The 15,964-nt window shown below is 34.7% G+C and overlaps 1 protein-coding gene and 1 pseudogene across 9 annotated transcripts in view; both read right to left on the minus strand.

Moving 5' to 3' along the window:
* AFG2A (AFG2 AAA ATPase homolog A) overlaps positions 1 to 15,964 on the minus strand; it is a 350,459-nt gene that overhangs the window by 248,278 nt on the left and 86,217 nt on the right. For all 9 annotated transcript variants that reach the window (XR_012012857.1, XR_012012858.1, XM_072788489.1 and 6 more), the window contains exon 13: positions 14,485 to 14,564. Coding sequence is in view for 7 of the 9 variants with exons in the window: in XM_072788489.1 (XP_072644590.1) it covers positions 14,485 to 14,564 (80 nt within the window). In the remaining 2 variants the exon portion in view is untranslated. The remainder of the gene's footprint in view (positions 1 to 14,484; positions 14,565 to 15,964) is intronic.
* LOC140611549 (developmental pluripotency-associated protein 2 pseudogene) lies at positions 4,313 to 9,976 on the minus strand (annotated as a pseudogene).

A 15,964-nucleotide genomic window follows, 5' to 3' on the forward strand; every position in this document is an offset into this window, starting at 1 on the left:
AAGTAGAGACATACATAGTGAGTTATATTCTCCAGCTGTCCTAAGCTCTGTAAGCTGCATATGCTCTGCATAACTGTAGCTTTGTATAAACTGTTAACATAGAGAATGACATAAAAGTATGTATTTTTCCATTTTGCCATGACTTCCAGTAAAAATTCCAAGCTAACATAGGCAACACTCATTACATCTGTATAGTTTTGACTAAAACACAGTGTTAGAGAAACAAGTAATCCTTAACTTCACAGTTCAAATTACACTTTGCCAAAAGCAGTTTTTTAAAGAGAATTGTTTCATACTCCTGGACATCCCCACACTACTGTCATGAATGTAATTCAATAAAATAAATAATAAGGAAAATTATTGTATGTTTGCCCACACTAATTCTCTGAAAAGAAAGTCAAATAATTGAAGCAAAGAAAATGCTTCTAAACATGCATCATTTCTTAGTGCCATATAGAAATGGTGACACAAAAAATTAAAATTCTATACTTATTATAATGAATTATTATTTTTTAAAGCTTTTAACTTCCAGTTAACATACAGCATATTAGTTTCAGGTATTCAACACAGTGATTCAACACTGCCATATAATACCAGGTGCTCATCAAAACAAGTACACTCTTTAATCCCTATCACACACTTAATCCATCCCTCCACCCAACTGACTTCTGGGAACTGTCACTTTGTTCTCTATAGTCAAGAGGCTGCTTTTGGGTTGCCCCCACTTTTCTCCTTTGCTTAAATTCCACATATTAGAGAAATATGGTATTTGTCTTTCTCTAACTTACTACACTTAGAATAATACTCTCTAGCTCCATCCATATCATTGCAAATGGCAAGATTTCATTCTAGTTTTTGGCTAATATTCCGATAGATAGATAGATAGATATAGATATAGACCATCTCTTCCTTACCCACTCAGTCAATGGACACTTGGGCTGATTCTATAATTTGGCTATTATAGATAATGCTGCTATAAACATTGAGGTGCATGTATCCTTTGGAATTAGTATTTTTGTATTCTTTGGGTAAATAATGAGTACAACAATTGCTGGATCATTGGGAAGTTCTATTTTTAACTTTCTGAGGAATCTTCCTACTGTTTTTCACAGTGGTTGCACTTGTTTGCATTTACAACAACAGTGCAGGAGGGTTCCCATTTCTGCACATCTTCATCAACACCTGTTGTTTCTTGTGTTGTTGTTAGCCATTCTGACAGGTGTGAGGTGATATTTCACTACAGTTTTGATTTCCATTTCCCTAATAATGAGTGATGTTGATCATCTTTTCATGTGTCTGTTGATGATATGTAGGTCTTCTTTGGAAAAACATCTATTCATTGATCTATTCATTCTTCTGTTCATTTTTAGTTGGATTATTCACTTGAGGGCATTTGGTTTAATAAGTTCTTTATATATTAACCTTTTATCAGATATGTCATTCACAGATATCTTCTCCTATTCCATAGGTTGCCTTTAAGTTTTGCTGATTGATTGTTCCCTTTGCTGTGCAGAAGTTTTTTATTTGGATGAAGTCCCAATAAATATTTTTGCTTTTGTTTCCCTTGCCTCAGGAGATATATCTAGAAAGAATTTGCTAAAGCCAATGTCAAAGAAGTTATGGCCTGGGTTCTATGATTTCAGATCCCATATTTAGGTACTTAATTCATTTTATTTAGTAGTCCAGTTTCATTCTTCTGCATGTTGCTGTCCAGTTTTCCCAATATCATTTGTTAAAGAAGTGGTCTTTTACCCACTGGATACTTTTTCCCTTCTTTGTTGAAGATTAATTTTTTTAAAGATTTTATTTATTTGACAGAGAGAGAGAGCACAAGCAGGGAGAGTGCAGGCAGAAGGAGAGGGAGCAGCAGGCTCCTCGCTAAGCAAGGAGCCCCATGTAGGGCTTGATCCCAGGACCCTGAGATCATCATCTGAGCTGAAGGCAGAGGCTTAACAAACTGAGCCACCCAGGCACCTAGAAGATTGATTAACCAAATAGCTGTAGGTTCATTTCTAGGTTTTCTATTCCGTTCTATTGAATCTATATATCTATTTTTATGCTAGTACCATATTGCTTCAATTACTAACAGCTTTGTAATATAACTTGAAGTCTGGAATTGTGACGCCTCCGATTTTGCTTTTCTTTTTCAAGGTTGCTTTGGCTATTCAGGGTCTTTTGTGGTTCTATAAATTTTAAGATTATCTGTTCTAGCTCTGTGAAAAATGCTGGTAGTATTTTGATAGGGTTGCATTAAATGTGTAGATGCTTTCAGTAGTATACATGTTTTCAAAATATTTGTTGTCAGCCCATGAGCATGAAATGTCCTTTTTTTGTGTGTGACATCTTCAATTTCTCTCATCAGTGTTTTATAGTTTTCAGAGTATAGGTCTTTCACTTCTTTGGATTTGTTTAATCCTAGGTATCTTATTATTTTTGGTACAATTGTAAATGGGATTCCTTAATTTCTCTTTCTGCTGCTTTATTATTAGTGTATAGCATTATCCTGATACCAAAACCAGGTAAAGACACCACAACAAAAGAGAACTACAGGCCAATATCCCTGAAGAAAACAGAAACAGAAATTCTCAATAAGATACTAGCAAACCAAACCCGACAATACATTAAAAAAATCATTCACCACAATCAAGTGGGATTCATTCTTGGGTTGCAACAGTGGTTTACTATTTGTTAATCAATCAATGTGATATACCACATTAATAAAAGAAAGGATAAGAATCATATGATCATTTCAATAGATGCAAAAAAAGCATTTGACAAAGTACAACAACCATTCATAAGGAAAACTCTCAACAAAGTAGGTTTAGAGGAAACATATCTCAACATAATAAAGGCCACATATGAAAACCCCACAGCTAATTCTAATTTTAGTGTATGTGCTGCTGAAGCGAGCACCACAGTTAATTCCCAAGAAAAACTAAGAGCTTTTCCTCTACAGTCAGGAACAAGACAGGGATGTCCACTCTCACCACTGTTATTTAACATAGTACTAGAAGTCCCAGCCACAGTAATCAGACAATAAAAAGAAATAAAGTTATCCAAATGGGCAAGGAAGAAGTAAAACTTTCACTATTTGCAGATGACATGATACTTTATATATAGAAAACCTGAAGAGTCAACCAAAAAACTGTTAGAACTGATAAATGCATTCAGTTAAAGTCACAGGATATAATGAATTACTACATAATATGAAGTTTTATTTTATTTATTTAGTTTTTTACAAATCTTAAGCCATTTATATCAATATCAATAATCTGAATATACAAATTAAAGAAAGAGAAGAGAAAGAGAAGACAAGTCAGACTAGGAAACATATTTGACTTATTCAATAAAAGAATATCACTCAAAATACAAAAGGACTCTTAAAACCCAAAGAATAAGAAAATGACAGGTGGAAAAATGGGCAAAAAATCTAGATACCTCACCAAAGATATACAGATGATATATAAGCATATGAAATGATTCTGCACATTTCAGGTCATTAGGGACTTGCAAATTAAAATAATGAAATACTTCTACACACCCATTGGGATGGCCAAAATCCAAAGCACTGATACCATCAAATCTGGTAAGGATGTGGAGCAACAAGAACTCTCAATCATTGCTGGTGGGAATGGAAAATGGTACAGTCACTTTGGAAAACAGTTTGGCAGTTTCTTATAAAACTAAACATACTTTTACCCCACGTTCCAACAATCATGCTCCTGAGTATTTATATTAGTTGAAACGTATGCCTGCACAATAACCTGTACATAAATGTTTGTAGCAGCTTTATCATAATTGCCAAAAGGTGGAAGCAGCCTGGATGACTTAATACGTGAATGAATACACAAACTAAGGTACATGCGGGCAATGGACCATTCATCACTAAGAAGTGGAAATATTAAGCCATGAAAAGGAGGAATCTAAAACGCATACTGTTGTGAAATTAGTCAAGGCTATCATGAGTCCAAATGTATGGCAATCTAGAAAAGGCAAAGCTATGGAGTGGTCAGGAGTTGGAGGGAAGAGAGTGTTGAATAGATGGAATATGAAAATTTTAGAGTAGGGAAGCTATTTTGAGGACACTGAATAGTGGATATAAGTGGTCATTATATACTTGTCAAAGTCCATAGACTATACCATACCAAAGTGAACCCTTTTGTAAACTATGAGCTTTGAATGATAATGGTAAGTCAATGTAGGTTCAACAATTGTACCACTCTGGTGCAGGCTGCTGATAGTAGGGGAAGGGGGTAGAGCAGTATTTCAGAACTCTGTACTTTCTGCTCAATTTTTCTGAAAACCTAAAACTTTAAAAAAAATCCATTAATTAAAACAGAACTAAATTATATTCTATAGAACTAAATACTTGAAGCAGGAGGAGCAGTCACTTCATGGCAAGCCTCAAGTACAGAATCCAGACACTCACATCCGTATTCAAGGTATCAAGTGATGCTGAGGCTGGCTAAGACAGAAGGCAGCAATCACTGGGATGCAAGTCAGTGGCAGCTCGGGGTTCTCCACCATGTATTCTGTAGTAAGATATGGCCCATTCAAATTAAATGATGTTGGTGTGTTCAAACGAGGTCGCTTTTCTTCCCCAATACAATTAATCTTTTCATCATCTTCTTATTTATCTTAGCACATTTGAGGTATAACATATTATCTTCTAGGCCTCGGGATGGGAAGTGCAGGCAGGTAATAGGAAGAGAAAGATCATCTTTTGGGAATGTCAGGCACCCAGGCCTGACCTACATGAAACTGGAGGCGAACCCAATCTTGTGTATCTGCCAGGAGAGGTCTGCCATGGACCACACACCACCTGACACGAGAGGCTTGCAGCAGAAAGGTCTCAACAGAAGCAGGAATGGAACGTGAATTCACAGTTGGATTGATTGGCTCTTACAGCAATTCTTGACCATGCTGTCAACATGCCTTCTTGTTACCACTTTGACTGTATTAAGTCCTCCCTCCCTCTCACTCTTCTTACAACTTTTCCAAATCCTTGCTTCCTTGGCCACCATCTTGCATTTCCTCAAACATGACTGCAATTTAGCCTCTGGTGATGTTTCAGGAATCATCTTTACATTGTCACCACACTCTTGGTTTATTTCAGAGTAAGCATGTTTCTGGAGACTCAGAAAAACCTCTATTTTCTGGGTCATCAGTACCCAAATTAAATTGTTGGCACCAGTTCTGCAAAGTGTCCCAATATACTTTATTAACTGGAGGCAAACTGGCTGACAAGAGAAGGACTGGTATACTACAACACCTACGTTTTGGGCAAAACCTGAGTTGTTCACTTATTTGAGGATGACAAACTTTATCGCTTGATTTCACGCTGATGTCTGAAGTTGAAGAAACACTTGGTTCCATTTGTTCTTCATTAGGTTCCTCATTAACTGGAACCAATGTGAGAATCACACTTTATTCTTCTATACCTCATCAGAGAAATTCTGCTCATTGTTCTCATAAATTGAGTACGCCACTGCTAGTAATGCTCAGGGGAAGGCAAAGCCAGCAATGTTAGGACATCAGCCCTTCACTCCATTTCACCTCCATAATAAGACATTTTAAAAATCATTCCAGTAAAACCTTTACTGGTTACTCATTGGGAAGGTTGCTTGAATTTGGAAAAGAGCTTTGATATTCAAAAGCTAAGGTTCAAATGCCAACTTTATTTTTTTGTGTGTAATCTGTGGTAAAGGTACATAAACTCTTGAACCTCAATTCTTTCAAAACACGAGTAGGCTCATACCTTTCTCAAAATTAGATAAAATGTATAAAGAATCTAGCACAATACTCAGCACAAAGAAAATGCTAACAAGTAGTAGTTATAGGCATTATCATTATTGTAATTATCAATGTTATAATTGTCTTAATAAAAATATCTCTAACTTTTTTAAGTTATCTTAACAAACTAATAAGGGGTGCGCTGGTATATAATGGTTGCTGACACAAAGCATGAACATGACATATGATAGACAATTTTCAGAAGTTAGTACAGCACATGTTAGTACATACACCCAGATTCAGTTATCAAATTTCCTTCATTTTGCTATGAAAACCACCAACATAATACTAAGATAAGAACTCCCCCTCTAAGGCTCTTCATTACTATTAGGCATGCCCAAACCAGTAAGCCTAATAAACTAAAGTAAGATACTTTATTTCTGTAAGATGTATTAGTAGGAGATTGCTATACATTGGTACTGAAGAGTTCTTTACATTTTAGTGTTAACCGTGTATTAGCTGTGCAAATGTAATAACAGCTTGGCTCTGCTATTATGAGTCGTCAAGGAATGATTTATTTTGAATAGCTAAAATTTCCAGATAAGGATACTTTTATACTTCTCAGATATTTAAATTTTTTTAAAATGAAAAACCTTCTAGAAGAGACAAATATAATTCACTTATAAGATTGTGTTCTCAGGTACAGAAATGCTTGGATCAAGTGTGACTACAATAAGTCAAGTCTTATTGAATGGCCTTTTGGGTAGAGGGTAACTTAGTGACCCTTCTAAAGAATTAATTAGTGTACCAAGGATGGCAAGAATCTTTTTCAAAATGTCTTCTTACTGACTTAAAAAGTATGATCTACATTATTGTTACTATCCTTTGTTAACCATTTAATTACATTGCTATCAGGTACATTATAAAGAGTATCTGTCATTCTGTATCCTTAGCACAACTGACAAATTTTTGTGAGTCCAGATCCACTTTCAGAGTTACTGTGTATAAAAACTTTCAATTTTTTTGAAAAAAGTATCACTTAGCACTTCATTTAATTCTTTCTAGAACTCTGACAGGTGAATGTATTCCAAAGCTTACAATTTATAATGAAGATGATGGTGCTTCAATGAACATAAGACAAGTGAGAAAATTCTGAAAGACAGTCTCAGTGTTTAATTTTAAAAGAAATCTGGTTTATAAAGGACACCAAAATATAGTGTTTTCTTAGACTCCACTAACAACCAGCTAAGTGAACCTAATCTCTAGTTTTCTATAAGCCTTCATTCACATATTCAAAAAATAAATGTGTGGGTGCTTCTTTGCTAAGCACTATCTAGACATCTGAGACAAGAGCATGAAGATATTAGAGAGAGAGAGAGAGAGATCCTTCTAGTTTTAAAATTCTGTATTCTGTGCTGGTATTGTATAGGACCCAAGTAAACTTATTTTTTTAATAAAAATATTCATATTCAAAAACTTATTACTGACACCTCCAACTGGCACTTCTAAACAGAAAGAAGTGAAACTCCTACTTGTCCAATTTGCTATTTGTTATAGGAGGAAATGGTGGCTATAGTTAATGTTGATGATTAGGTGAAGGAAATTCTTTGGATTCCCATTACCCATGCTGCCTTTGCCCTTTATTTCCACAGATCATTGAGAGCTAGCTGGAGAATAGCATAGTGAAAATGTTTTATGGGCTGAGAAATATTCTTGGCTGACTTTCAAAGCTGCAGTAGGAAACAAAAACCATTAAACTGACATCCTAGGAAATCAAAACCAACTCCAAGAAAAAGCTTAAAAACAAATGTGTAATCACTAACATAATGAAATGATTTTATAAAACTTTATTATCTGCTAGAGATAGGCAACACAACAATGGAAAAAAGATGTTCAGCTGCACAAAATACTGAAGCTAGACTTTCCTAAAACATTAATTCTCTTTTCCCTTCATAAGTCAAGCCCCTTTTCCAAATTATTCCTATTCAAAAGTCATACAGTGCCATGGACCGAGGGGATGTTTATGATATCTTAAAATGGGTTCGTAAACTACAGCCACAGGCTAAATCTAGTCAGCCAACTGTTTTCTTACTTGATTGCATATTCTCTATGGCTGCTTTTGCACTACAGCAGCAGAGATGAATAGTTGTATAGAGACTATAGGCCAAAAAGACAAAAATATTTGCTAACTGGCCTATTATAGAAAACGTGTGCCAACTTGTATCCTATGGAAATCTCACTGCTGTGACAGTAATGATTGAAATGATTTTATCCTTTAATACTAATATTTTCACAAAAATGATTTTCTTTCATCTTCTTCAATAAAATAAAATGTCCCATCATTTGCCCCTTCATATGATTTCTAAATTATAGACTGGCATCTCATCTATCCAATTTAAATTTTTTCTAGTATACATTTTTAAATGTCATCAAGTTCTAAATGGTAGGCATCTGACTTTGTTTCTTAAAACTACCTCCCACCCCCATAGTCAGTATTTATGCTTGGGAGAGACCTAAAAGAAGTCTAAAGAAGGCTAACCAAACACATACTACTCTGAACACAAGCATTACCTATGATAATTTTCTTAATGCACGTAAAACACAAGCAAATGTTCATTTCAAAGACAAGACAGCTACGAGACCTATGTGTCCTACAACAACAACAAAAAATTTCCAATTTCTAATAAACGCTGCAACAGACCTCTCCAAGGAAAGTCATAGCTTTAATCTGTGGTATAGTATTCAGCCACAATGCACAGACAACACAAAGCAAAAAAAGTATTCATAAACTCTGCTATACTTTATGGAACTATTATAATGCAAAATGTGTAACACTTTGCTTTTTTCTTCAGCATTTAATAGTAAGAGTTTACAAGTGTGAAAACTATGTTATATCTGAGGCAATTAAGTAAATTAGGAAAATCTGCATACCAGGAACAAGGCATTTAATTTAGTAAATTGAAATACAGATTTACAAACCAGTGGTTAAAAGTATTTAATAAGTGGTTACTGTTAGAGTTTCTTAAACATAAAAAAATATTCTCTAAATATTTAGATACATGAGAATTTTTACCACAACATAAACACACTTTTTCTGTCTCAAATCCTGATAGTCTAAGAGGCAGCATGAGTACAGTTCAAAGAGCAGTGAATCAGAAGATATGAATTCTAGTCTTGTCCAGGCCACAAAAGACTTATGTGCCCCTTCTCTTAATATCGAGGGGCTTCTGTTCTTCTGAAGACTAAAAGTTAAACTAGATGACTTCTAAGAACTTTTTCAACCATAAAATTTTATGATTTTATGAAAATTTTAAAACCACCATAAATATCACATTAGAAAAATGTATAAGCCTCCTTGAAAGTGTCATTTAGAGAAATGATTCCCACAAAAATTTCTTCTACAGTGCTTCTTAGTGTCGTGAATTCACTGAATTTACCAGAAGTCTGGATTTGATGTAAAAGAGGCTATTCCATTTCCTGATCATTATTTTAAAATTCAGAGCTCTTTTCAGAATGCTGCTAAGCCTGAAACCTTCAATTTCAAAGAAAGCTGGAACTTCTTATTTTCTCCCCCAACCACTCCAAGTACTAATTCTTGACGATTAAGTGCAGTAACAAAGTAGTTAATATCACAGATTCCCAACACCTCAAGAAGCTATCATTTAGTCAGCTTTTAACTGGGCACTTAATCTTTTTCATTTTTCTATATATTTAATCATCATTTTACATTCTAGTCATAAAACAATATTCCAAATATTTTTTATATTTAATAGCACTGTGTTTATAAATCAAAAGAGATCTTCTTTCTCCCAAGTAACACTACTACATTTCTTCTATTCCTTTTTTAAAAGATTTTATTTATTTGAGAGAGAGAATAGAGTGAGCACGCATGTGCACAGGTGAGGTGGGGGGAGGGACAGAGAGAGATAATCTCAAGCAGATTCTACGTTGAGTGCAGAGTCAGACACAGGGCTCAAACCCATGACCCACGAGATGATAACCTGAGCTGAAACCAAAAAATCAGACGCTCAACTGACTGTGACGCCCAGGCACCCCACTTTCTTCTATTTCTAAGATACAAACTTTTTTCATATTTAAAATTTTTTAAATCAAGATGTCTCTTGGAGTTGATGACTTCTCAGCACCATAATCACAGTTTAAGGCTACGTTTTTCATCAGTAATGGTACATATAATAATGATGTGTCTTAAAACTAAAGGCATCTTAGACTGACGAAATGCCATGTTGCCTCTCATCTGTAGAATACTTTTTCTAATTTCCCAAATGTTTCTGTTTCATCCACTAGAACGTAAACTCTGTTGAGACAGAATTTATTTCAATGTCTATTACTGTATTTCTATTTACATGGAAATTATTATTAGTAGAATATATATGCAGAAATTATAATAAATACTAAAGTTTTGTAAGCAGTTACTACTAAAATGCCAGACACTGTGTCAAGCACTTTATAAGTATTTAATTCTAACAACCTAAAATTTGTTACTACTATCATCTCCAATTTACAAATGAATAAACAAAGGTATGTCCTAGGTCCTGTTCACTGTTTTACCTTCAACATAAAGCCTGTTGCAAAATAAGCATTCAATAAATATTTACTGAACAAGTGAGTAAATGAATGCCTGCAAAGGAATGTCACAACAGCTCACTTAGAGTCATTACTAAAGTAAGTCACAGAGAAAATGCACAATAAATTACAAGCTTGAAAGGTTAGTTAACCACTCACTTATATGTGGAATCCTAGAATCTGGTATGGTTCAAGTCAAAAAAGTGGCTCAGAGTATCTGTTCTGGAGTCAAAATACCTAAATTCAAATCCCAGCTCTGCTTTTAATGTACATGACCTTAAGCTAAGATATTGATGCATCTATATATCTAAGCTTTCTCATCAGTAAAATGGAGATGAAAATAGGACCCACACTTTCTGAGGCTGCTGTGATAATTACAAGTTTAAAAAAAGACCATAACATAGTGAATGAGGTCCAAACAAGGGGAGTCACATTATTTGGAAGTTAATTAAACAAATAAAATGAGCCTCTTTAGCTCCAGAGACATGTTCCTAGTTTTGAACCTCTTCTAATCCTGCTTGAGGTTTGGCATTACCAGGCCATCAACGTCAGGAAAAGAGGATGATTTGGAATCCTGTGACTAACTAAAATGTCCTAGACCAAGTAAGTTCTTCTAGTCCTCTCCAAGTTAGTCAGTGGCCATTTCCTCCATCAGAGGAGACTAGGTTAAGAGAATATACGATATGACTCTATATGTCTCCACTTCTGAGGAGAGGACTGCTGCTTAAGACAAGACTGACTGATGATGTATGGCCCAGCTTGCTCTCTCCTCCCCACTATGACTTCAAAAGGGTAAATATTTAAGCTAGTTGGGAGGTGAGGCAGAGTACTGGAGTCAACTGTCAATTGTATCCTACCTTGCATTAATGCAGGGTCCTTTCTCTGAGTTTTTTCTTTACCTGTATGTAAAGCACTTAAAACAGTTACTAGTACATAACAAGCACTAAATGAATATTACCTAACATCATTATTAGCCCAGGATAGTTCAAATCTCTTCCTTACCTCAGTGCTTTACTCTCTGATATAATATCTATTTTTCAAAGAGCTCTACTACTTTAACAGTACTTTCAGTTTTCCCAAATCTTATGGAGATATTTTAAAACACTTCATAAAGGAAATCTTATAACATTTTCTCCAACTCATAATATGAATTCAGAACACCCAGAATTTAAATGGCATTCAGAAAAAAAGAAGTAAACATCAGGCTTAATTATTTTTCAAATCCCCAAGAAATTTAAATGGGACAGGAAGGAGGAGAAAATAATGGTTGTAATTAGATACTTTTATAAGCATGAACAATCTTTCATTCCAAAAGCACAACTATTTCTAAAGCTAAGCACAAAATTCATCAATGCTCTATTTATAATTTGCTTGCTGGCTGCAAAACTCAGTTTCATGGCTACTTTGACTAACTTTAAATAGTCAAATAATTGATTTAACATAAGGGTAATAGGGACTATAGTATACCATAATTTTCTGCTCAATTTTTTAAACATCTTAAGTTTAGAAATTAAAATCTTGATAAGAAGAAACAATCTTTTTATGCCATTTTATGTCATTTTTGAACTAGTCATATGGGTTTGACCTGAATGTTATCATAGAAAACATAAAAACATGGAACAAATGAAATCAATAGCTATTCCATAGCCCAGCATTATGAAGAAATGCTTCCTAGTTTATGGAATTCTTAATTTTTCTATGTTTTCTCTTTCTTTAGCAACGCATAAAATTGGTTCAGTATCTTGAAAATATTATACTTTTGGTATCTATCAATAGCTGGTTTTTCAATTTCTAGGAATAGTCCAAATAGCTGAAGAACAAAAATATACATGTGGAGGTTTTATATGTTTAGTTTTGGGTGCCAGTATTCTAATTAGATAAAACAATCACTTTCTAGGCAATGTTGGCCCATTACACACACACACACACACACACACACACACACACACGCAAAAAAAAAAAGAGAGAGAGAGAGAAAAAAAGAGTATCAATGTTTGAGATTCTTATGTCTATGAAAAAAAAAAATCTACATAAGACTTAGTACATCGGGATCCCTGGGTGGCTCAGCGGTTCAGCGCCTGCCTTTGGCCCAGGGCGCAATTCTGGAGTCCCGGGATCGAGTCCCACGTCGGGCTCCCAGCATGGAGCCTGCTTCTCCCTCCTCCTGTGTCTCTGCCTCTCTCTCTCTCTGTCTATCATGAATAAATAAATAAATCTTAAAAAAAAAAAAAAAAGACTTAGTACATCTAAGTACATCTTAGTACATCTACTTTTGGTACAACCAGAAGTCCCTACTTCGGACAATTAGCATTATGTTTGTTATCATGCTCAGCTGTTTCCTTCCTTCCTTCCTTCCTTCCTTCCTTCCTTCCTTCCTTCCCTCCTTCCCTCCTTCCCTCCTTCCTTCCTAAGTAGCCTCCATGTACAGCAGGAGCTTGAACTCACAATCCTGAGATGAAAACTTGAGCTGAGATCAAAAGCTGGACACTTTAGTGAGCCACTGAGAAGCCCCTCATTGTTATCTGAATTATCAACAATTTTGAGCAAAACATTTTCTATACAAAGGAAACACCATGGAATTTATTTGACCTTGGTCTGAACAAGCCACTGAGGAAGGGAGGTATGCAATCCACAATATGATGAAAATTATTAGGGGAAATGATATCTGGAGGCTGCAAATCATTAGCAGCTCTAATATATTTGCAAACTTCTACTGAGCCAAATCACCTGCAAAAAACAGGATAGTCCTATCAAGTGCCTTGTCTGGTTTTTCACACCATTTTATTTCAAAAGCATTTTATGAGAACTCTGCTACATATTCTACCTCCCATCTGGTTCATATTTAACAATGTATCCCACCCTGTTCCTTTTTAGGCTCCAAAAATGTCTCTGATGTTATGTAATTGTGGCAGGTCACACTACTTTCAGCAAACTTCTCTGGCTTCTTTTTCTTCTCTTGTAGTTAAGGTGAACTTGGGCTCTTTGTAGCCTTTTGTGGCACCTACCTCGGAAGTAATAAGAGCATCCAAATGCTTCAACTCATAAAATAAAAAGACTAGTAGGTATTTACAGGATATCGAATGGGTAGAGTGAAAAGCAGGACAGACTACTTCCTGGTAATAGTCTCCTAATGACAGTTTATATTTTCATCTGATGAGAGCTATATACCAGGAAGGAAGAGACCACCAATGCCTCTTATAGATTTTAATACTGGGGTCTCTAATGTGCCTTCTACCATCACTGTAATTATCATCAGCAAAACTTTTATAATCAATATACACATCAAGAAGGTATGGACAAAGCACACAAATTAACATTCTCTACATAAAGTACTTGAGTGTATAATCCTCAAAAGGACCTCTAAACATTTATGGTTTTTTTGTTTTGTTTTTGTTTTTTTTTTATTTTGATAAACATAGAGAGAGAGGCAGAGACACAGGAGGGAGAAGCAGGCTCCATGCTGGGAGCCTGACGTGGGACTTGATCCAGGGACTCCAGGATCCGCCCTGGGCCAAAGGCAGGCACTAAACTGCTGAGCCACCCAGGGATCCCAACATTTGTAGAAGAAAAAAAATCATACTTGTAAATAGTTCTGATACACACACACAAATGTATGCATACATATACATACACACATATATTTACATCTGTATACCTATATACACATCTGTTTAAAATTATGTAAATAATAATCTTTACTGTTTAAGATTCAGGAACAAAACTATTAATACTAATTTTTATTCTACTATAACTGTATTTTAGGAAACAATCTAATCTAGAGAATACTAAAATCTATAAAAATAGCACCTTTTATTATATAATTGGTTTTACTGTATTGGATAATTATTCTTAATGGAATTTTGTTTACAGTTTTTATCATACATATATAACAACCCAAAGTTTGATAGTGCCAGGGGTCTCTGTAAGTAATAAGCTATAGAAATTAATTCAAATGCCCCAAATGGATATCACTGTTTAAAAAATATTTATATAAAAGTATTATAAAGTGATAACATGAAATAGTTGAGTACAAGAGAAAAAAACTACATGAATTAAAAAATGTTTTTAGGCCAAATGTATTAATAAATAAAATGTGTGTAAGAAATGCTATTTACTTTATAATATAACTGTAGATATTTAATAGCAGTTCTTTTAAATATTTCTTACCTCCCCCTTTCAATTGCTAAGGCATCAAGTTCATCAAAGAAAATAATGGAAGGGGACACCGCTCTTGCTTTTCGGAAGATCTGGTGAAAAGAGTTCCACATTAGCTAAAGATCAGCAAACCTCAGAAAATTCTGCAGTTGGCTTTAGTTTGGAACTATGTGAAAAACTAAATCTATTATGTACAAGTCAACCAGCTCAATCATGACATTAGGCGGGTAACTTTACTTCTCTAAACTTCAATTTCCACATCTAGAAAATGGAGATAATGATAGATTTTTGCCTCAGAAGATTATTTTAAGAACTGAGTAAAAAAAAAGAATGCAAAGCATTTAGCACATTGCCTGGAATAGTAAGAGCTCAGTAAATGACAGCTATTATTAACGATCATAAACACGTTTTAAAGAAAAACCATAAGCATGTAAAATCAGTTATAGCTGAGCATATAAAATACCCATAAACCCAAAAGCCACTGCTCATTTCTCTGAAGATCTTGAGGGAAAGTAATGGCTGATGTAAAGCCAGGACAAGAAAAATGACCAAACTCCGAAAGCACATAGACTGATTAGACCAGAATTCAGACTATCAATACGGACTGGCGTGGTAGCCATAGGGAAAGAAAAAGTCAGCACAGGCAGAAAGAAATTCAAATGTGTGTTATCTGTAATGTAGGCCCCCATTTTCTTGTCACAAGGATAATGACATAAAAATAAAAAACAGTTATTGGAACATTAATATTAATAAACATTGTCTTTTTCTTATTTTAATCAATGGTGCTGTTGTTTCCTACACTTATCTACAATTACCATTGCCTACATTTTAAAGAAAAAAAAAATAGGTCAAAAAGTAACTTAGGATTTTTTTCTTAGATGAAAAAATGAGTATTCCAATCTCTAATACTCTTGGGTTGGTACCCAGGTATTCACAATTGGAGACCATTCATTCCATTGCTGTTTGCGTGTTCTTGTCCTCGCTTAGCTTCTGTAAGAATACAGGGTGTCTGTGTGAGACAAGCCAAACTCTGCTTAAGAAAGCCAAGACTTGTGGTCAAATTGCTGTAGTTACCCAACTCCAAATGCCCTGATTTTGCATGAATTTATCAGTTGTGCAGCTCCCACAATATAAATGAGTGGCCTATTAATTAGGTGCTGGCTTTAAATCTTAGAAGAGGGGGATGCATTGTCTAAATAACCAGGCAAAGGTAAAATAATTTATAAAAGGAGGATACAGTAAAACTTTCATATACTAAGCTAATTTGATTTAAAGGACTACAGAATTTAAAGGGTTTAAATTTCATTCTGAGATCAAGCATTCCTTGTAAGTACAAGTGTTTTGTTTTTTTGTTTGTTTGTTTGTTTTACTGAAATGGTGGCAGTTGTTAAATCTTTATTTGGTGAAACTAAAGGCCTGTAGTATGAAGATGTTTAAAGTCAAAAACAAAGTACTGTAGATGTTCAAAGTTACATTTTTAAATAATAAAATA

This window comes from Canis lupus, chromosome 20 (genome assembly GCF_048164855.1).
Source record: "Canis lupus baileyi chromosome 20, mCanLup2.hap1, whole genome shotgun sequence".
NCBI classification, from domain to species: Eukaryota; Metazoa; Chordata; class Mammalia; order Carnivora; family Canidae; genus Canis; species Canis lupus.